Source organism: Molossus molossus, unplaced genomic scaffold (assembly GCF_014108415.1).
Source record: "Molossus molossus isolate mMolMol1 unplaced genomic scaffold, mMolMol1.p scaffold_m16_p_7, whole genome shotgun sequence".
In the NCBI taxonomy this organism is placed as follows: Eukaryota; Metazoa; Chordata; class Mammalia; order Chiroptera; family Molossidae; genus Molossus; species Molossus molossus.
Window position 1 is genome coordinate 29519030 of NW_023425401.1, and position 22121 is coordinate 29541150.

Below are 22121 nucleotides of genomic sequence, written 5' to 3' on the forward strand. Positions count from 1 at the left end.
AAAGTTACTTTTTGAATAGATGATTTTAAAGAACCACCACTCTGGAAAGCATAGTAAACTGAAAAACAGCCTAAAAGAAAGTTAATTCTAAGATTAAGTATCAAAACTGTCATCAAATTAAGTACTAATATTACTTTATTGAATTATTTATAGAGGAGTCATAGATGATTTCTAGATCAGACATGATAACTTCAACCCAGATTTATTGAATTTTTTAAAAAACAATAAAAACACTTATTAAACACCTGCATTGAACATGTTTAGGTAAAATATCTTGTTGAGTTTATAAACTTAAAAACCCATGACCTAGTAAAAACAGAAAAATAATTTTAATTTATTTTCATGGTCCACATACACTGAAATCCAACACAAACAATAGACATCTTATAGGAACATTTGGGCTTCACTGAAAATATCAGAAAATTGACACATAGGCATAAACAGTCTTAGAAATGTCACCTATATGATAACAAGCAGATTATTTACATACTAGACTTTGTATTATACTGTATTTCCAAAAATTATAAATATTTTAGCTATAACCCTATTCTAAATATACATTCAACAATTTTACTTGAGCTAGAAGTTAAAATGTACAAGATAGTGTGACATTACTTAAAGCTGACTTTTCATATTTAGGACACAGTATATTTGAAAGGGACACTGCAATTGAAGCAATTTCAGAGGTAAAGCCTATGTTTTAGTAAAGTGAAATCTGGAAGATTTACTTAAAAGAAGACTGGAAAAAGTCCCCTTAATAGCAATCTTAGTTAAAAAATACACACACACACACACACACACACACACTAAACTATACCCAATTTTTCATTTTAAAAGTAGATTGTCATCATCTAGGCAGACATTTACAGTAGATATGCAATGTTTGCCTAGAAAGGGACCTTTTGTATCATATCTCAAAGTAAAATAATATTTTAATTCACCTTTGTTTAGTATTTAGGTCACACCTCAAACTAATGCAATAGATCTTCATTTCATCAGATTAAACTGCTAACATGAACGCTCTTAAAATTTAAGATATTTTTCCAAAATCCATAAAACAATTAAGTTTCAGGGTTACTTTGCTTTTATTTTTTTAATACAACTTCAACTATCGCAATCATCTCGGTGCTCTGCATAATCACATGACAGAGAAGCGTGCTACAAATCCTTTACATTGCTCTTCAAACTATGTAGCTGTGAAAAGGGGAAAAAAAAAAATTTAAAATAAAGGTCCCAAATTAACCCAAATACAATTACTTTTAGCAACTTACATGTTAAGTAAAATTGTCTCCAAAGTGACCCTGTCGCTCCACCCCCACCAACATCTCCCAGTTTACCTTAGAAGAAACAGGGTATTGTAAAGCAGGAGGGAATCTGACAGCAGGACATACTGACATGGATTGCTGATCGTTGCTCACATATAATCCTGCACACTTTGTGTTCAGTAAAATGCTCCCAGATGATGAGAATTAACAGGGAGAGAAATCTTTAAAAACAAATCAGGACATTGATAAGCAAAAGGCAGAAACTGAAAATTTTATAACATGTTCCCCTGAAATGATGAATATTTTTCTCTTCAGAAGAGAAAACTTATAAGATACATTCTTCATTCTGGCTTTTCTAGGAAGACAATAATGGTCTGTGCCAAAAGATTTCTTACCCTAAAATGAAAGTGTACAAGGAAAAAAACTCCTTAAAAAAACAACAACATATATATATATATATATCTCAACCATACCTTGACAACTCTTATTCTCCAGTGTGGGGTAGAAGCTCTCCAATTCTAAAAGTAAAAATCCATCATTTAATTTTATCTGAAAGAAATCTAAGCATGGATGAGCTTAAACTATCATCTGAGTCACTGAATTGATCATTTTATTCTATTTTCAAAGTGTACCGCTTTTACTGAAAGATATCCACTTTCAGCTTAGAAGATACAGGCTCATGGTCTGTTTCTGGCTATTCCAGAAACTGCTTGCAAAGTTTATAACTTCGAAAAAACCCTACAAAGTTGTTCCAAAATGAACTTTTTCAACCTGTTCAATAGAATTCACGCCCACACTCTGATGTCCATCTCAGCAGCATTTGTCTCTGTGAAGCACATCAAAATCACTCAAACATCAAATTGCTGATTTGATAGAATGATTTATTTTCCCATTACAGGAAAGTCATGAGTGACTTGTTCTGAGGTATGTTTTCGAGCTATGAAGGACATCTATTCGAAAGCGCCCCACTTGAAGGTTTCTCTTCAGGTGGTAACATTCACGGCTGGACGGTCTCTGCAGGCACCAGGTTCCCGGTCGTATCCAACTGCATACATTTACACGTGCACGCGGACACAGGGCACTCGGCATGGTCCCTAACAAACAGGTCGAGTAACAGTTAAAAATCGAAATTATTCATATATGCACATATACACATACACAGGTGCATATGTACATTTCTTTACCTATATACCTACCTATGTCTATAATGCAATTTTTCAAAATGGCACTTGGAAAAATATAGCTATTAAAACCCAAAGACAGAAAACATTAAAAGCATTAAACTAGAAATGACTGCCAAGCTGAACATGGGAAGAAAGTTACTAAAAATTTGAACAGTTTCATTTTCTAAATATATAACAAGCTATCCATTTACAGTTATGAAGGCAGAGGGATGTGTTAAGAGTTTAAGTTACAGCCAATGTGACAAACTGCTGTACAAACTATAGCAACGTAAAAGGAGTACCGGGCCACGCACTGCTCAACGTAAACGTTAACTATGGTCTTGAGAGTCTCCATCGCATGCCTGACAAGCTTACTGAGAAGATAACTGATATAGCTGTTTGATATGTACTCTATCATTTAATTTATAATTCAACTACATACTATATATAATAGGATATTCAGTTAATTGTGAAAGACTGTAAACATATCCGCTCTCCTCAAATAAAGTTAAATAATGCTGTTTATACACTTAACCCACACATCATATTTAAACTACTTCTTATATAAGTTTAATGTTATGGTATAAGATTACAAAAAATATCTAATAATAGAAATGTTGACACCACCTTAGTTAACTCAGGTGACAGGAAAGAAGAAATTCACCCTCTAGCGGTATAAACCTGAAGTATTTTAAAAGGCCATCTGTTTTATCTCCTCTAACTCTAAGTCTATGGAAAAGGAATGTGCTGATTACCTGAACCAGCTAAGCATATGTCCAGCATGCCCACCATGCCTGCAATTGTGACACCATGTAAACCAGTTGTTAAATTGTGCTAATTTCTTGTCCTTGCTCAAGTCTACTTTTTCATCTGATTTGGATCCTCCTATGGGTGAAAGAAAATGACCTTCAATAATTATATCACAGCATTTTATTCAAAGTTTCTTTAAAGGTATTTCTAAAACTATTTCAAAATACAAATCATATATCATGTTGAAATGGTAGATTTAATGCTAGTATTCTAGTTAGAAGGAAAGATACCAAATAACAGGAGTTTCCTTACATTTTTAATAGCTAATTAAACATTGAAAAATATAAAGTATCAAACCCACTAAGAAGCAACCTGAATGAACAACTTTAGAGAAATAACTGGTAGTTTAAAATCTTCCCAGAAAAAAGATACCAAACCCAGTTTACAGGCAAGTTCTACTAAACACTGAAGGAACAGGTAATTTTTACCTATACAAACTCTTTCAAAGAATAGGAAGACAGAAAATTTCCCAAAGCACTTTATGAAGCTGGTATAACTTTGCTAACAAATCCATGCAAAAAATAATAAAAGAAAAGAAGGTTATAGGTCAATCTCTCTCCTGAACAGAATATAAAACTCTAAGTAAAACATTAGAAAACAATATGATTTAGCAATTCTACTTATAGGTAAGTACATTAGAGGATGTTCATAGTAGCATTCTTCGTAATAGTAAAAATCTGGAAACTAAAGTGTCCATTGATAGCAGAGTGGAAAAACTATGCTATAGTCACGAGTAGAATACTAAATAGCAACAAAAAATGAATAAACTACAGCTATATTCATCAGCATAATTGACACTAAAAAAAATAAAAACCAAACCCCAGTGTTGAGCAAAAAAGGCAAGTCAAAGGATATATTCCATATGATTCATTTGTAAAGAATTTAAAACACAGACAAAACTAAACATGTGATAAAACCATACAGATGTGCTAGAGACTAAATAACACAATTTAGGACAGTGTTTACCTCTGGGGAGGAGGAAAGAGGTGAGACTAGGCAGGGAGAAATGATCAAAGGCACTAGCATAGACAATGTTATCTTAAGCAGGGTAGAAGACTCACTCATGTTTGATTTATCACAGTACATGACATATACATCCCTATCTGTGTTACAGTGCACACACAAAAATTATTTTCTATTTATTAGTATTGGGCCATAAAAAAGTGATCAACATGTAATGTATAAAATAAAAATCCTTGATTAAAATTTGAATTGAAACAAGTGCATTTGAAAACATTACATATTGTCTTCATATGTTTAAAAAAAGGCATCTAGATTGAAAAATAACTACTCAGCCAATGATACCAGCAAATCTCTTTCACAGATATTAATGTAACAATAAAGCAGACTACTTAAATGAATCAGCTGCAGACTAGAATTACAAAATTTCATCAACTAGAAAGGAACTCCCAGCCCAAAACTTTATATGAAAAAGGGTTAACATAACTCTGTCACAGACTGAATGTCAGAGCTATAACTTAAACAGGCATTCTGACACCATATCCAGTTCTTTATTCACTATACAAGTTTGCCAAATATTCAAATGTTTTTAATTGAAAATTTTGCCACAGTATCTTATTCAAGTTATATAAATAGGTATATTTCCAGCCACTGGGTACATTATGTTTAATTATCTACTGTTCTCAAAATTTTTTCTGTATGTTTACTATAAGTAGTAAACAATCCTAATATTTCTGACCATATACATACATATACTATTTGCTAGGTAACTAACAAATATAACAGAAACAGCACCAAAACCTACAAGTAGGTTAATACTTTCTATATGTATTTCCTAGGTAGATGTTGAAGGTGAAATAAGAGGAACTGTGCGAGTGTTTTGAGACTATCTAGAGCTCTGTATACATACAGGCAGTTATTAACAGATGAGGGCACACTGCCTTTTAAAGATAATATTTGCTAGAACTCCTTTTAGAAAGAATAAGAAAATGGTATAATTATAAGATTAGTTAATATTTAAGCTCTTCTCACTTTAATTAGCGAGATTACCTGAAATATCATGGACATAGATTTTACTTTTAATGTGTAGATTTTATAAACTAGGGAACAAAAGCCAACAAGGGGCTTGCTCTTAGAAATAATATAAAATCAAGCTACTATGTCTTTTATTTACAACATTAGATCAGTTATGGAGGAACAATTTTAGCTCAGAAGAGTATATTGTAGAATTGTCATACCAGGACAGCTTGAAACAGGTGTTCCCATATTAATGAGACAAAGTGCACATCGAGGGAGGGGTTTTCGACAGCCAGGGCAACTTGTGACTTTAGATTTCGTTGGCGAGCCACTGACACCATACTGACTAAAACCTCTGCCCTGATGAGGCACAGTTGAACAACTGTAGGAGATAGACTTGCCACAAAAATTGCAACTCACAAACACCTATAAAGCAAATAAAAGGAGTTAAAATATAATGCAAACTTTATAAATAGAATTTTAAAAAATTGAAAGTTTGATCCTAACAATTTAAAATAATTTTGAAACAATATTTTGAATTATAAAATCATTTATCTGCTAAGTTTGACTAGCTCTCATTAAGATTTCCACTTAGTAGTTTCACTGAGTACTTTTTTGTTACCTTTGTTTAGTTATATTTTTCCTAATGCCACCGACATATACAGAAAAACTTGGCCACATTAGAGCCCAACATTTTAGAAATAATAAGGACTTGGTAACATTAGATACCAACATTTTAGAAGTAACAGGGACTCAGAGACATTAAAAAATATCCCACTGTGACTTCTGATCCAAAGTTCCATGATATAATCTCCTGAACAAAATTTTCTTGTAAAAAAAAACAAACAGTCATTTCCTAAGAAGGAGTCAAGGATCCTGTGATGGTAAATAGTTAAAACTTTAGAATGATAGCAATAGTAACTGTCCATTCTGCTTTAAAATAAATTCCCAGGCTCTTAAACACTTATCATATATATCAGTAACAAATATTATCATGTAATGCTATTTTAGTAATACTCAGGTTGTTTTCATAGAAGCACACTTTCTAAAATAAGAGAACAGCACCATCCAGTGCTCACACTGAGGATATACCTGATAGTTAATGTCTGAACTTAAATATATGGTGATCTCATGTCATGTGCTTTATGAGATCATTTATTTTCTAAATTAATGCTAAAAGAAAAAAATTAAAATGTCCATGTGCAATCAGACATATAGATATATATGTACATATTGTTTTTAAAAAAAACCTGCTTTAGTACATATAAATTATGCAGAAAAACAATACATAAATGAAATTTATTAGACCACAGAATAGTTTACATTCTGAAAGGGCTTAAAATATACTGAAAACCTCAGACGGCCCGAGGGTTGGTTTAGTTCTGCCTAAGATCCTCTAGGCCTGCTGAGGTTTGCTCTATCTCCAACTAAAGCTCAAGCCACTTAAATGACTATTAGAAAGTGGCAGGATCAAAAAAACAGATAGATCAAGGACAAAGTGCAGTTCGGGACAAAGACATCAGTGGGAACTCGGTATAGGCAAAAGAATGAGCTAATACTAATTTATTAAATTGAACTCTAAATATATCCTATGTAACATGCTATAAACACTTCTACTTTCAGCTAGACTATTAGGTAGATGTTATGTGATTCTCTCCAAAACAATGTTCTTACCTGTGCTAAAGGCTTGGAACTGGGATCCAACTTACTCCTGTGAATATCAAATTCAGCTCGTTTGTGCCAAAACCTCCAGGCGTCTAATAAATTTCTGTAATTCTCAATCCAATACTGAACTCTTTCATCTTTAAGAACATCTAAAGGAGAACCCTAAAAATAAAACATAAATTATTTGAGTTGTTTAAGAATTTCCTGCCTCAACCAGAAGATTCTAGGTAACATGTGAGCATGAGTCACACAGAACAAACAGGCCTCCTTTCTGCCAAAAGCTGACTCCTAATGAGGATATAGATACAGTTATTATTGGAAACCCTATTAATTTATTAATTTCCTTTAAGCTGGACTCTACTAATGACAGAAATATATCCCGTGTGTGTGTGTGTGTGTGTGAGTGTGTGTGTATCGTTAGACCTGGCCAGGGAAGCGTAAATGTTTAAAAACTCAAGAGCAAACAATTCACTTTCTTGATTGAATGCAGTAAAAAGTAATGTGAATACTCTTTCTCCAACAATTAAAACCTCTGGGTTCACAAAGTCTGTTTACTATCTAATTCAAATATATACCAAAGCTACTTAATCACATTTAAAATAATACTGAGCCCAGTCCTTTGTATCTAGCAATGTACTGTGAACTGAGATTCTACTTTTGTATACCTGGCTACCTGAAAGTTAAACCTGCCTATTCTCTCTCTTGCCATCAATTAAGACATACATTTATTACCTTAAAAATTAAAATGGGAAAAAAATGTCCTTAGTTCTTATGCCCCTAAGACATAGTGAAGAGCAACAATTTCTTTTCCTTAAATTTATTTTAGATTTCTTCTCATTAATAACTTTAATTTCTTGCCAGTAAGACTTTTCCTAAAGTTGCACTTTCCATGGCAGCTGTCACATTCCACATTTCACCTATCCTTGCTTTGGTTTTCATAGAATGCTTATAGCCCTGTCCAACATATATCTTCCTTAACTTAGGACAAAAGCAGAATAACTCTCTACCTCCAATAATGCCCTGGGCATCGATGTAAAGCCCAGTTTCCCCAGTTCTATTTGAGAGCCTGATAGAAAACTAAAATGTTAGAATTTAGCATGTATCCTACTTATGGAAAATGGAAAGAAACCTATAACAACTAATAAAGACCACCTATCTTTATACATTCCATTAAAATAGAAAGAGCATATCTTTCACCTATTAATTACGTAGTAATTTCAATGATCAGAGTGAATTTAGCTAAAGGAACATGTGAAAAACTCTTAGTTGACAGTTTTATTTCTTAAAAAAGTAAACATCTACTCTAGTCTTAATTATGACTAGAACTAAGTACTAAAGTAGAATACAACTCATTTTTTAAAAAGAAATCCTCATACATCCACTCTTGCCCCTTCCATGGCAGTAAGGTTAAACAGAGAAAATTTGGTCAATTCATACTCATTAAGTCTTCTCTAGATTGCCACTATAAAACCAAAAACCAAGCTCTGACCACATCTGCAGAGGAAGTAGTTCAGAGATTAAGTGTGACCAAATCAAAAGGGCTTGCAGAATACCCCGGGCTTTCCACAGATCCACAGTAGCAAAATGTAAGACCAAAGCAAGCATCAAGTAACTGAACTTCTTAAAGTATTAACAAAATTCTTCAGAAAAAGGTAAAAGAACCCAGAACTTTATAATGACTATACGTAACATACAGTACTAAATAAAAAATCACTAGTCAGATGAAGAAACAGGTAAATGTGATTCAACGTCATGGAAAAAGGCAGTCAATGTAAACTAAACCTAAAAAATTCCTTATGTTAGAGTTAGCTGACAAAGAGTTCAATGCAGCTATTACACATATGTTCGAAGACTTAAAGAAAAATGGTGTCTTAATTAGTGAATAGACAATCTGGGCTGAAAAAATGTAAACTATAAAACAAGATTCTAGAACTAAAAGGTACAATAACTGAAATTAAGTATTCCCTGGAAAATTTACCATCAGAAAGTGACAGGCGATGAGTAAATGAATAGAATTTATCTGATTTGAAAAGCAGAGAAAATAGAAGAAAAATAAATAGAGGCTCAGATACCTATAGGATAATATTCAATGTATAAATATTTAATATATGTATAGTAGAGTCTAAGAAGAAAATAAGATTGAGGCTGAACAAAATATTTAAAGAAATAATGCTTGAAAACTTCCCAAATGTGATGAAAAACACTGACTTGCAGATCCAAGAGATGCAGCAAACCACAAGCAGGAAAAAAAGAACCACATTAGGCATCAATGTTAAACTGCTAAAAATTCAAAAGAAAATCTTGAAAGCAGCCCAAGGAAAAGATAAAAAAATTATATAGGAGAAACAAAGAGAGTAATAGCTGACTTTTCATCAGAAACAATGGAAGCCAGAAGACTACGAAACCATATCTTTGAAGTGCTGAAAGAAAAGCAAGAACAAATTGGATATTTTCATTTAAAATTAAATGAAAACAGAGAATTTGTCACCAGTAACTTTGTACTATTAGAAATGCAAAAGAGAAAGACCAGTGGAAAATGATACAAGATAAAATTTGAGTGTACTGGTCTAAACAGTACCAGGAATGGTAAATAAGTAAATAAATATAAAAGGTCATGTTTTTGTTCTTCACATAATTTACACAAATGACAACTAACTATTCAAAGCAAAATAACACTGTAAGTTGGAGTTTATAACATATGTAGAAGTAAATTATACGACAATAGGACAAAGGAAGGAGTATGAAAATGTAATTATACTATTGTAACATTTGTGAAACGTGAAATATGAAGCAAATCATAAAATGTTAGGTGTGAAGTTTGAAAAAGAAAGTAGGAAGCCTGATGTATCAGGTGTGGAATGTGAAGTATGGGGAGGTAAAATGTTCACTAATGAGTTAAGGGTGTGGCATTGTTAGACCGAAGCAACTGTTTTTTTTTAAAAAAGAAAGATAATGAAAAGGGGTATAGCTAAAAAGCGACTAGAGAAAATAAAGTGAAACACTGAAATATTCAATTAGCCTAAGGGAAGGCTGGAAAGGAACAGTAAACAAAATGAAGGAAAAAAAAAAGGAAAATAAATAGCAAGATGGTAGACTTAACCTTGACCATATAAATATAAATAGAGGAAGCACTCCAATTAAATAAAAGGCAGCTGTCCTGGCCTGTTTAGCTCAGTGTTGGAGCATCGGCTGCAGACCAAAGAGTTGAAGGTTCGATTCTGGTCAAGTTACATACCTCAGTTGTGGTTCAGTCCTTGCCCTGGTCAGGGTCGTGCAGGAGGCAGTCAGTTGATGTATCTCTCTCACATCGATGTCTCTCTCTCTCTCTCTCTGCCCCCCCTCACTCTATCTGAAAATCAATAAAAAAAAAACATCCTCAGGTGAGGATTAAAAATAAAAAAGGCAGCTGAATATCAGACCTGAATTTTTTTTAAGCAAGATCCAATCAATTATATACTTGTCTGCATTTCAAATACATTTTATAAATTTTTTTAAGAGGTTACCAACCCATTTGCGCTCTGTAGCTATACATCTACAGTTTGATTTAATAGATGTAATACCAATTTAGTAAGAAAAAAAAAAATAATGAGTATGTTAAAGAAGGACACCTTTTCTTCCATGGGCAGGGGCCTGAAATCTTAAGGTAAATTTACATTGTGGTTTATGGGCCGGTATCTACACTTGTTCATGAGAAGGAAGAGTGAAGGAGAGAGTATTTTACTATGCTTTCCCAGTACATGGCATACTATCACATTGTATAAAAAGATGTAAACAGGAAAGGAGACACCAAGAAAGGATAAAATTAGTTGGAGGGCTACAGAATATCTCAGCAAAATGCTCTAAATTTTCACCAAAAGTAAAGTAGACGGGACCCTTTCCAGAAATCTATTTGTAACAACTGAACAGTAAAACCAGAGAAAACAGATCAATTGGTTACCCTAAGTCACGTACACTGATAATAAAAAGGAAAAATGAGTTAACAGAGTTGTGGTATAATCTGCCTTCTGCATGTCAAGTGAGACTACAGTTCCAACCAGCAAACTTCAGCCTCTTTTGTAGAAAGTGTAGTTGTGTCAATATTTGGAAAAATTAAACAGGTTTCGCAGATCCATTTAAAAATATCAAGACTGACACTCCTAAAGTGAAAGGAAAACTGGATAACCCAATGCAGGAAGCTTAGGGAGAGTAAGATAAGGCAAATACTCTGTAGATAAACTGACTAGGTAAAAGCTAAGTTCCTTCTAAAGATCCTAAGCAAGCAAAGGGCATACCCGCTTAATGAGGGAAGAAAATACAGATCATTGTTAAACATTTCTTTTTTATGTAAGTTGCTGCCACAATGCACTAACCTGTAACATGCAGTAACTTGCTGTTTGGACATCTCCAGTCCTATCGACATAACTCTCCATTAAGTCCACTCCATCTTTAGTAAGGCCCGTAAGTAGAATTCCTTCCAAATTTCCAGCCTCTTTCATTTCATTGGTCAATTTTTCGATGTATCTATTTAACTGGAAAATTCAAAGTGATTTTTCTGAAGCAATTAATTTCACTATATCTCTTGTCCTCTCAAACTTCTACATATAAAATAATTTTATTCTTAAAACAAAATCCTTTAAAAAATCTATATCTATCATCTCTAAGAGTCTTTGCACCTAATATACTTACAGTGCAGCATTCAGGATCATTTAAAACGTTCTTTAAAAAGGCAAGGCATTTATCTGCATGTCTGATAATTATTCTATAAAAGAACTGTAGAGGGTTTACTATTATAAATTTAAAGAGAACTGCCCTGGCCAGTTTGGCTCAGCGGTTGGAGCGTCGGCCTGCGGTACAGAGAGACCCGGGTTTGATTCCCGCTAAGGGCACGTACCTCGGTTGCAGTTTGTCCCCGGCCCTGGTTGGTCGTGCGGGTGGCAGCCACTCGATGTGTCCCTTCACATCGATGTTTCTCTCTCTCTCTCTTCCTCTCTCTCCCTCCCGCTCTATCTGAACAACAAAAAAAAAAAAAAATGGAAAAAAAAATAAAATAAAGAGAACCATCCTTACTATTCCACGAAGTTCTTGTTATCTCTTATAGTAGGGTATAATAGAATCATGGAATCACTTGAAAGGGAATTTCAAGATTAAAAATAACCATCTCTTATAAGGTCTTCCCAAACTTCATTCCACGCAAACTCTAGCCAAGATTTCTCTATATTCCCCTCAGCACTTTTTCATTATTACAGCACTTAGCACACTGTAATACTAGTCATTTATGTGTACTTCTCTCTCACTACATATATAGTATATGTATTCAGTACCTACTACTTATCATATTAAAAAACAGAGGAATCCTTTTATAGTATCCCTAAGAGGTGAGTTTAACATCTTTATCTACTGACCAATCTTACTCCCAAAAGCAAATAAACTAAATACACTTAAATATTAAGTCAGCATTATTTTAAAAGTAAATTTAGTTATGATAAATATTTATAACCTCTTTTTTTTTTTTTTTTTAATCCTCACCCGAGGACATTTTTCCATTTTTTGTTCAGGTAGAGTGGGAGGGAGAGAGGAACAGAGAGAGAGAACATCGATGTGAAAGGAACACATCGAGTGGCTGCCACCCACACAACCGACCAGGGCCGGGGACAAACTGCAACTGAGGTACGTGCCCTTAGCGGGAACCGAACCTGGGTCTCTCAGGACCGCAGGCCGGCGCTCTAACCGCTGAGCCAAACCGGCCAGGGCTATAACCTCTTAATCTAATAAAGAGATTATTTACTTTTTAGAAGAATTTACATATATCTCACACATATTTACACATAAAGATTAGTTTCTCAATCCAGTGACAATAAATCTTAATTACTTCAAACATGAAATTAAATCAGTTCTTACCTGACTATCGCTAAGGAACTTACAAGCGAATGCCACTCTGTCACGTACAGCAACTTTGTTTTCATACTGAAGAGAGAGAAAAAGCAAGGAGTTACTTGTAGGTGCTATCAGTTTTAAATATTTTAAGACTGTTTTATATACATAAAATGCAATTTTATTTTCAAAGATATTAATAAAGTATTGTGTATATATTGGCAGAGCCACTGATCCCTAAGATGCCTTTTTAAAATTAAAAAAAAATTGTTTTTCAATTATGGTTGACATTCAATATTTTGTTTCAAGTGTACATACAGCATAGTGGTTAGACATTTATATACTTTAGGAAGTGATCCCTCATAAGCCTAATACCCACCTGACACCATTCATGGTTATTACAATATTACTGACTATATTCCCTATGCTGTACCTTACATCCCGTGACTATTTCGTACCTGTCAATTTGTATTTCATTAACCCCTTCACTTTTTTCACCCAGCCTCCCAACCCTTCTCCCATCTGGCAACCATCAGATTGTTCTCTGTATGTATGAGTTTGTTTTGTTTATTTTGTTTTTTAGATTCCACATGTAAGTGAAATCATATGGTATTTGTATTTCTCTGTCAGACTTATTTCACCTAAGATGTCTTTTTTTTTTTTTTTAATCCCTACCCAAGGACATTTTTTTGCATTTAACTTCAGACAAAGCGAGAGGGAGAGAGAGAGAGAGAGAAACATCAATGTGAGAGAGACACACTGACTGGTTGCCACCCACACGACCCCATCAGGGGCCAGAGAGGAACTGCAACCGAGGTACGCGCCCTTTACGGGAACTGAACCCGGGACTCTCTGGTCTGTGGGCAGACGCTCTAACCACTGAGCCAAAATGTCTTTCTTAATGTACTCTCAAGAAACTCTCTGCTTAAGTTATTATCTTTACAAAGTAAAAATTTACCTTTTAAATACTGACCAATTCAGTTAAAATAAATTCTAGCTCAGTCTTATATAACTCCAACAGAAAATATAAGTAATGACATACAGTTTATTAAATTTAAGATGCTATGTAGTCCTCCCATCACAAAAAACTAATTTGGAGGAGACAAAATCTCTTTCTTTGGCTGCTAGTTTTAATCAAGTCTAGGAAATCCGTGAATTACCAACAAATACACTAGTATGACTATACTTGTACAGGATTTAGAAAGAAAATCAACACATATTTCTAAATACAAAGTTTTAAGTTTTAAAACATACCTTTATAAATAAACAAAACATAATTTTGTGCCTATAGTATAATACTATTAGTGGTTTGCGTCAAAATTTTCAGAAGCATTATGATAAATACTTAAATTTGTGTATACTTGTCAATACTGTAAAACATTATTTTGAAAAATGTTTACTATGAGTGTGGAAAGGTACAATTAATCTTGTGATGAGTAAAACATTGTTTAAAGGTGGAAAAACAATCCTATTTCTATTGAATTCATTCTATGAACTATCATTTTTCTCTTTTACTTTTTTCCTTCAGATAGAGTGGAAGGGAAAGAGAAGAGAGAGAGAAACATCAAGTGTGAAAGGGACATGTTGAGTGGCTGCCACCCACATCACCCAACCAAGGTACGTGCCCTTAGTGGGAACCAAACCCAGGTCTCTTGGGACCGCAGGCCGACAGCTCTAACCACTGAGCCAAACTGGCCAGGGTTCATTTTCCTCCTTTAAACATGAGACTACTTTAGTTGATACCTATCTTAATATATTTTCTCAAATATAAAATATTTTTTAGGATTCTGCCCTAAAGAGGGAATGTGTTTGATACAAGCTAGATTTAACTTTTAGATTCAGTTTCATGTGTTAAATTTTTTTTATCTGGAAAGACTTATAAGTATGATATGTCCCATTTTACAGCTGAGAAAACTAAACCCCAAAAGTTAATTGACCAGCTAAGGTAACTGTGGCAAAGCAAAAACTCAGAATTTTATCTTTTGATGTCCTAAGTTAGTACTTTTCACTGGATTACTGCAACTTAATAATTTTTCAAAAGAACATTAATTATAATTATTTACACATAAAGTATAATTAAGTACACTCTTGAAATAGTTCAAAAATATGACCTTCCTACTAAAGATACCTCTAATAACCCAAACATAGGTATAAGAAAATAAGGGTATTTATAATAGATCACTTAGTTTAAAAAACAGAATTTAATATTTAGATAATATACTTCTCTATCAACTTAAAATTTGAATAATCCACTTCTTTTTCTAGTCTGTACCATTCTCAAGCACTTTCTGATAGTATCATTTTATTTCTTCAAGATGTAACATTTAAAGTCTTTTGTTTAATAAAAAAAAGAGTACTAAGAGTAAAAACAAAGAAAACCCCAACATAGTCTTGGATATAATTTGAAGTTATCAGAACAGTTCAACAGCAATTTATTAGAAATAGTGGACGAAATATATAAAATAAGAAATTGCCAAAATGGACACTAACAACATTTATTAAAATTTTCATTAAGAGTCCGGCCAGTGTTGCCCTGGCCGGTTTGGTTCAGCAGTTAGAGCGTCGGCCTGCGGTCCAGAGAGACCTGGGTTCAGTTCCCGCTAAGGGCATGTACCTCGGTTGCAGTTTGTCCCCGGCCCTGGTTGGTCGTGCGGGTGGCAGCCACTCGATGTGTCCCTTTCACGTCGATGTTTCTCTCTCTTTCTCTTTCTCCCTCCCACTCTATCTGAACAAAAAATGGAAAAAAATGTCCTCGGGTGAGGATTAAAAAAAAAAGAGTCCGGCCAGTGTGGCTCAGCGGTGGAGCGTAGACCCATGCACCAAAAGGTCATTGGCTCGATTCCCAGTCAGGGCACATGCCCAGGTTGTGGGCCAGATCCCCAGCAGGGGGCATGCAGTAGGAGGCCAATTGATGTTCTTTCTCATCAATGTTTCTCTCTCTCTCTCCCTCTCACTTCCTCTCTCTCTAAAATCAATAAAGAAAAAAAGATTTTTTTTTTCATTAAGATACCTCAATAACCCTGGCCGGTTTGGCTCAGCGGTTAGAACTTCAGCCCGTGGACCAAAGAGTCGCGGGTTCGATTCCAGTCAAGGGCACATACTTTGGTTGCAGTTTGATCCCTGGTTGGGGTTGTGTGGGAGGCAACCAATGGATGTGTCTCTCTCATATCGATGTCTTTCTCTTTTTCTCTCCCTCCCTTCGCCCCTTCCACTCTATCTGAAAATCAATGGAAAAATATCCTCGGGTGAGGATTAAAAAAAGAGATACCTCAATAAAATACATGTCGATATAAATTCTTAGGGACTAACATTTAAATCAGTTATTCAAACAATGTATATTTTATAAGAAATGCTATAAAGTCAAACAGAAATAACTAGGATCCCAGCAAAGAAAATTGTCTTACCAATGTGAAGTTTAAAACTCAATAACTAAAACTGATAAGCAAACCTCACTTTAGTCTTTCTTTCCCAACATTGTGATAAAGAACCTATGTGGTAATTGTGGTAATAAGTGGTTAAAGCAGAAGAGAAAAAAATAGCAATGAAATAACCAAATAATGAAAAAATGAAATAACCACTGTAAGCAGTGTGATCATACTAGAACGTGTCTGAGAATGATAAATACTAAGTCAGACAAGACCTGTCATTCTGATCACAAGTTGATCATGTGTTGGTTTACTTAACAAAAATGAGAACATGCACACACTTTTAAAAATTATATTTCAATATAAAATTTATGTTTATATATTTGTAGTGTTCTAGAGCTTAGTTCCTAAGCTAAAGGGTAAAATCCTATTCCTTCTATGGCTGTTAATTATATTACTAAAACTATTTTAAAAAGTTCAGTTCAGTTTGCTATCAGCTAACTAACTCTAGGTTGGCAGTCATATTCAAGAAGAGCTGCTCAAAAATTGTTTAAGATACTTTATTTTAAATAATAGAAAATGCATCAAATGAAAACATTATATGCAACAGACATTAGAAAATTTTAACAAAGTTAGAAACTCCTACCTTAAAAAGAGAGCCGTATGAAACAGAAATCAGCTTACCAATACTCCATCATAAGATCCGGCTTCACTGGTCAGAAATGCAAACATGACACACAAATACGGGTTGTTTAGCTGCAGTCGTAGAGTGCTGCACATTTCTCTCCAAAGGGAGTTCTTCTCATCAGTATAACCCGATAAAGCCATTGCTACTACATTGAGATTCAGATCACCTGCATATTAAAAACAGCCAGCTAACCAACCAAGCTTACTATCTCCTTCTTTCAGTTCTTAAACCATAAACAAAGACCAGAGAGTGAATTTTACCCCCAGAAAAATAGGCCCACCTGAATACGGGTTTTGATTCAGACTGAAAAATTTGAAAAGGACCACAAGCAAAAATTTCCATTCTTGTAAAACTTTTGTCCATACTGCAAGCACTGTGTAGCACAAGTACCTCAGGTCCTCATCTCAGGCAGGTTCCTACACAGTATGTTACTGCTCAGGATCTAACTGAAGAGAGTGAAGCCATCCTACCAGAATCACTGCCAACTTTATCATCAAGTTCATTTACACTGGTTGAGATAGTTCAAAGCATTGATATATAAACATTACTGTATATTGGGACTGCAATTTTCAAAATCATTTTGTTCTCCTAGTCCTAAATATATAATGCACATATTTGTGTATGTTTAAACGACAAGGTATAAAACCAATATTTCAGCATTCTAATTATAATATTATACTTTTAATTTTTCTAAGACAAAACTATCAGTATTACCACAGAACTGTATTTAGACACATTTGCAACAAAGCATTTGTTACTAATAGTCTTATAACCATTTATTCTTAGAAGTTTATGTGGCTGTGGATAAGCTGCTAACCTAGAAGTCAATCCTATGGCTGCCTAGACTTCTGACAAGTTTAACATCAAAAGAGAAAACCAAATTGACCTTTAACTTTTACTCTTAAGTACTTTCTTTTTACTTATTTATTTTTTATCCTCACCTGAGGACATTTTTGCATTTATTTCCAGATAGAGTGGGAGGGAGAAAGAGATAGAAACATCGACACGAGAGCGACACATCGAGTGGCTGCCACCCACACAACCCTAACCAGGGCTGGGGACAAACTGCAACCAAGGTACGTGCCCTTAGCAGAAACCGAACTCAGGCCTCTCTGGTCCACAGGCTGACACTCTAACTGCTGAGCCAAACTGGCCAGGGCTCTTAAGTACTTTCTATATTTATCATAGCAGCTTCCTTGTTTCCTAATCCTAATCATTTTATTTCTTTTTCAAATAAAACAGGATTTCCCACCTTATGTCCTTAATAGCCTTGTTCTTAATTTCTGCAAATGCTTCCCCAAGTTACTGTGTTGCTTCTCTGCCTGCTATTAAATTAGATTTAAAGTCTTTAATAATTTATACTAAAAAAAAAGGAGTATCTTCTGTGAATCCTGCTTAGAACAATTTATTTCCAAATGGAAAGGGATACTGGATTCAAGAGAAATTTTTCCTTCAGTTCTTAACCAAAATATTAAAATCATTAGAATGCTACTTTCCCCTATTGCTAACAGGGGTGTTCAAATCTAAAACCAAATATTCTAGGTACACATGACAGGAAAGTATTATGCTCTCAGGCTGCAGCAAAATTCTAATTAGAAATGGCTTTAAATATCAATTTTTTTCCCGTCACTGTCTTTTTATTTTATTTTTATTCACTGATTTGAAACAGAGAGAAAGAGAAACATCGATTTGTTGTTCCACTTATTTATGCATTCACTGGTTGCCTCTTGCATGTGCCCTGACCTAGGATCGAACCAAAACCTTGGTGTATCGGGACAATGCTCTAACCAACCGAGCTATCCAGCCAGGGTACCACAAGTCTTGTATTGCAATCTCAAACGGGGAAGACTTGCATTATAACAGAAGGGAAGAAAAAGAAGCCAGTCTGAACAAAACATTAACTTTTTCAACTTCTAGAGTGCAAGTAAATATATTACAGTTAATTTCTCTATGGTACAACAAAGCTGTAATGGTTTCTAAATGGACCAGCAAATAGAAATTAAGTATTCTAAATACTCAAAAATAATTTGCTAAGTGTATTAAAAATCAATAGCTATATACATCCTAGGTATTTTCAAGTTATATGAAAACCGATAAGAAAAAAACTGAATTTCTGGATTAAGATTTATTTCTCTGAGTATTCTTTTGCAAAATGTTAGGGTAACAACTTTATCACATAAAAACTTTATCACTCCCTGGCCAGTTTGGCTCAGCGGTTAGTGTCAGCCTTCGGGCCAGAGAGACCTGGGTTCGGTTCCCGCTAAGGGCATGTACCTCGATTGCGGTTTGTCCCCGGCCCTGGTTGGTCGTGCGGGTGGCGGCCACTCTGTGTGTCCCTATCACGTCGATGTTTCTCTTTCTCTCTCTCTTCCTCTCTCTCCCTCCCACTCTATCTGAACAAAAAGTGGAAAAATGTCCTCGGGTGAGGATAAAAAAAAAACTTTATCACATTTTGCTATTTATTCCTTTCTAAAAAATATTAAATGGAAACTGTGTTTAAATCACCAGATTCAAGTAGAAAAACTTCTGCAAATCAAAATATCATTTTTATAAGAATATCTATTAGTTTAACTAAAAATGTGTAGTTTCCTAAACGTCAACCAATAACTATTAAAAAATAAAGTATAAAATAAAATACACTCAAATGTTCACCGTAAAAATGCTTGCAAACTAAATTAGTCTTAATCTCCAAGAAAATAAGTTTTTAAAATGTATGCGAACTATCTTTAAAAGAAAATACTTTCACCTGGCCAGTGTGGCACAGTGGTTGGTTGGGCAGTGACCCATGCACCTAGAGGTCACCAGTTCGACTCCTGGTCGGGGGGCACATGCCCAGACTGTGGGCCTGATCCCCAGTGTGGGACATGCAGAATGTGGCCAATCAATGTCCTCTCTCATCTATGTTTCTATCATTCTCTCCCTCTCCCTTCTTCTAATATCAATAAAGAAAAAAAAATTTTTTAAAGAAAAAACATTGAAAATGGACACATTTGAGCATGCCTTAAATGATAATTAAGACACTTTTTTTTTTACAGACTTAAACCAAGGTATAAACAAAAGGGATGAGCTAATATTTATAAAAACAGTAGTGTTAATTTCTCTTAAAAAAATTTACATGAAAATATTAAATGATTAGATCTTTGAAAATTATCAGTATCTTTTCTTTAAAGGAATCTGGGAACTTCAAGTATCTTAGAATATAACCCAATACCTTTTTCTGAAGATGCCCCTTCATTCAGGATTTGGATTGCTCGTCGAATATCCAAATTAAACAATGCCACAGCAGCAGCTCTCTCCCATTCCCCTTCTTGTACCAGGGAGTTCAAAAATGGCCCCACATCTACATCTGTCCCTTTCTTTATCCACCCACAAAGCTGTAAAGCTAAGATTCTCTCTTCATTTAAATTCTGCATATCAGTTTGCTTATCCAATCCACTCCAATTATGTCTGCTGCTTTCCACCATTCCTAAAATGAGAAACATTTTTATATTAACTGCATTCTTATTTACTATTATTTTTATTGAATTTATTGGGATTACATTAGTTAATAAAATTATATAGGTTTCAGGTGTACAATTCTATAATACATTATCTGCATATTGCATTATGTGTTCATAAGCCCAAGTCATGTCTCTTTCTAACGCCATTTATCCCCCATTTACCCTCTCCTGCCTCCTCCCACTCCCATTTCCTCTGATAATGATCATATTGTTGTCTGTTTATGAGTTATTGTTTTTCTGAAATAAACTTGGAAATAAGTTAGTTTTACAGATAAATATTTCAACGTCTGATTTTCAATATTCGACTGCTCAGCCACAATTTGATGATAGCATTAATATAAAATATGCCACAAACAAAACATAGTCTACATATTGTTAAGTACAACAGCGTCTTGTATTATCAAAAAGAGCTATTGGAGTAACAGTCATTGCTTGATAGCCTAAGCTGAGTCACTGCTTCAGAGAAGCCTCCCTGGCCAACTAATGTAAAAACATTATCTGTTATTATTATCTAACTTTCCATTGTTTCCGCCACTTACTTCAATACTAACGGTAAGTTCCCCCTTTTTAAAAAATTCATTTTTTTTTTTTTTAGTTTCTTCTCCTACTAGAACATGAGCTCCAAAAGGGCAGGCATCTTGTTTTATTTGAAAGGTATCCCCAGTGCTTGAGATCCAACAGATGCTCACTATCTCTCCTTCCTCCCCCCGATTTCTGTCTGCCTCTCTATGTATATACGGAAAAATGAAATCATAAACATCAAAATACTTTGAAAGCTTAAGGTATGTACTAAAGCTAAAATACTATATGAAAGATTTAAAGTTCCCCCCTCACTTTAAACAAAGGGACTTTAGATTCTCATTCTCTTTTCATAAGAAACCTAAATAAGTTCTTGTAACATTATTTAGATCACACAATCAAGGCAGCTGATCTTAATGATAGGATAATTTTACTTGGAAGATACTTGGTGCCAAATAAAGGTTAAACAAATATGTAAAAAATTTAAGGACTCTATTAATTACAATTCAAATTATTGAATGTTCTAGAAAGTTTTACCATCAAACTCCATGGAAAAGTTTCAAGATGAGATATTTGCAATATTTTTGAAATTGAAAAAGTAGTTAAATAATACACTTGAAATTACTTATTTTTAACCTTTCTATTGGAAACTGTTGCCTATTCAGGTCAATGAGTTAGGAAAAGACTTCTGAAAAGAAGTTATCTACCTTTAAGAGACCCCTCTGCCCACAAAATAAGGAAAGCATTCTGCTCTATTAGCAATTAAGATGGAAGTCAGTTGAGACAAAAAATCACTTTTAGCTTCTGAAACTGGAATTTCAAGAACTAGGAAAAAACTTTGAATAATTAAATGACAAAGTTAAAAAACAACACTTGTTAAAATTAAACAAAACATTACTTTTCCAAATGTAAATTGTTTAGATAGAATGTAGTCATTACATTTCAGGTAGAAAGAGCTGTAATTCTACTAAGGTATTTATTTTCTTATCTCCCCTATATAAATTTTGGATTCAATGCTGACATTTAATTAATGGTAAAAATAACAATTTTAACAGATCAAAAAAACACAGCCATTTAATTTTCAAATGCTTCCTCACAGTTTAGTTTCCAGTTTCTTAAGAGTTTTTACTTCATAGAAATTTTGTCATGAAACAGAACAGAGATCAACATATATGAATCCCAAAAGTTCACTGCTAGGAGGTGGAATATTTTGTCACTTATTTATGCTGCTCAGACATTCTTAAGATGCTTGATATCTATGCTACAAGTAATTAGGGTTATCAAATAAGCAATGTAAGCCTGGACGGTGTGGCTCAGTG

General features: G+C 34.1%; 1 protein-coding gene across 5 annotated transcripts in view; it reads right to left on the minus strand.

The window, feature by feature from the left end:
* Positions 1–251: 251 nt before the first annotated feature.
* MIOS (meiosis regulator for oocyte development) overlaps positions 252–22121 on the minus strand; it is a 34272-nt gene continuing 12402 nt past the window's right edge. For 4 of the 5 annotated variants that reach the window (XM_036246907.1, XM_036246905.1, XM_036246906.1 and 1 more), the window contains exons 5-12: positions 19995–20249; positions 16780–16949; positions 12758–12823; positions 11230–11388; positions 6890–7042; positions 5437–5641; positions 3184–3313; positions 252–2359 (exon numbers count right to left, since the gene is read on the minus strand). In XM_036246907.1, coding sequence (XP_036102800.1) covers positions 2263–2359; positions 3184–3313; positions 5437–5641; positions 6890–7042; positions 11230–11388; positions 12758–12823; positions 16780–16949; positions 19995–20249 — 1235 coding nt within the window. In that variant the 3' untranslated portion in view covers positions 252–2262. The remainder of the gene's footprint in view (positions 2360–3183; positions 3314–5436; positions 5642–6889; positions 7043–11229; positions 11389–12757; positions 12824–16779; positions 16950–19994; positions 20250–22121) is intronic. The other variant, XR_004957351.1, reaches the window with a different exon arrangement.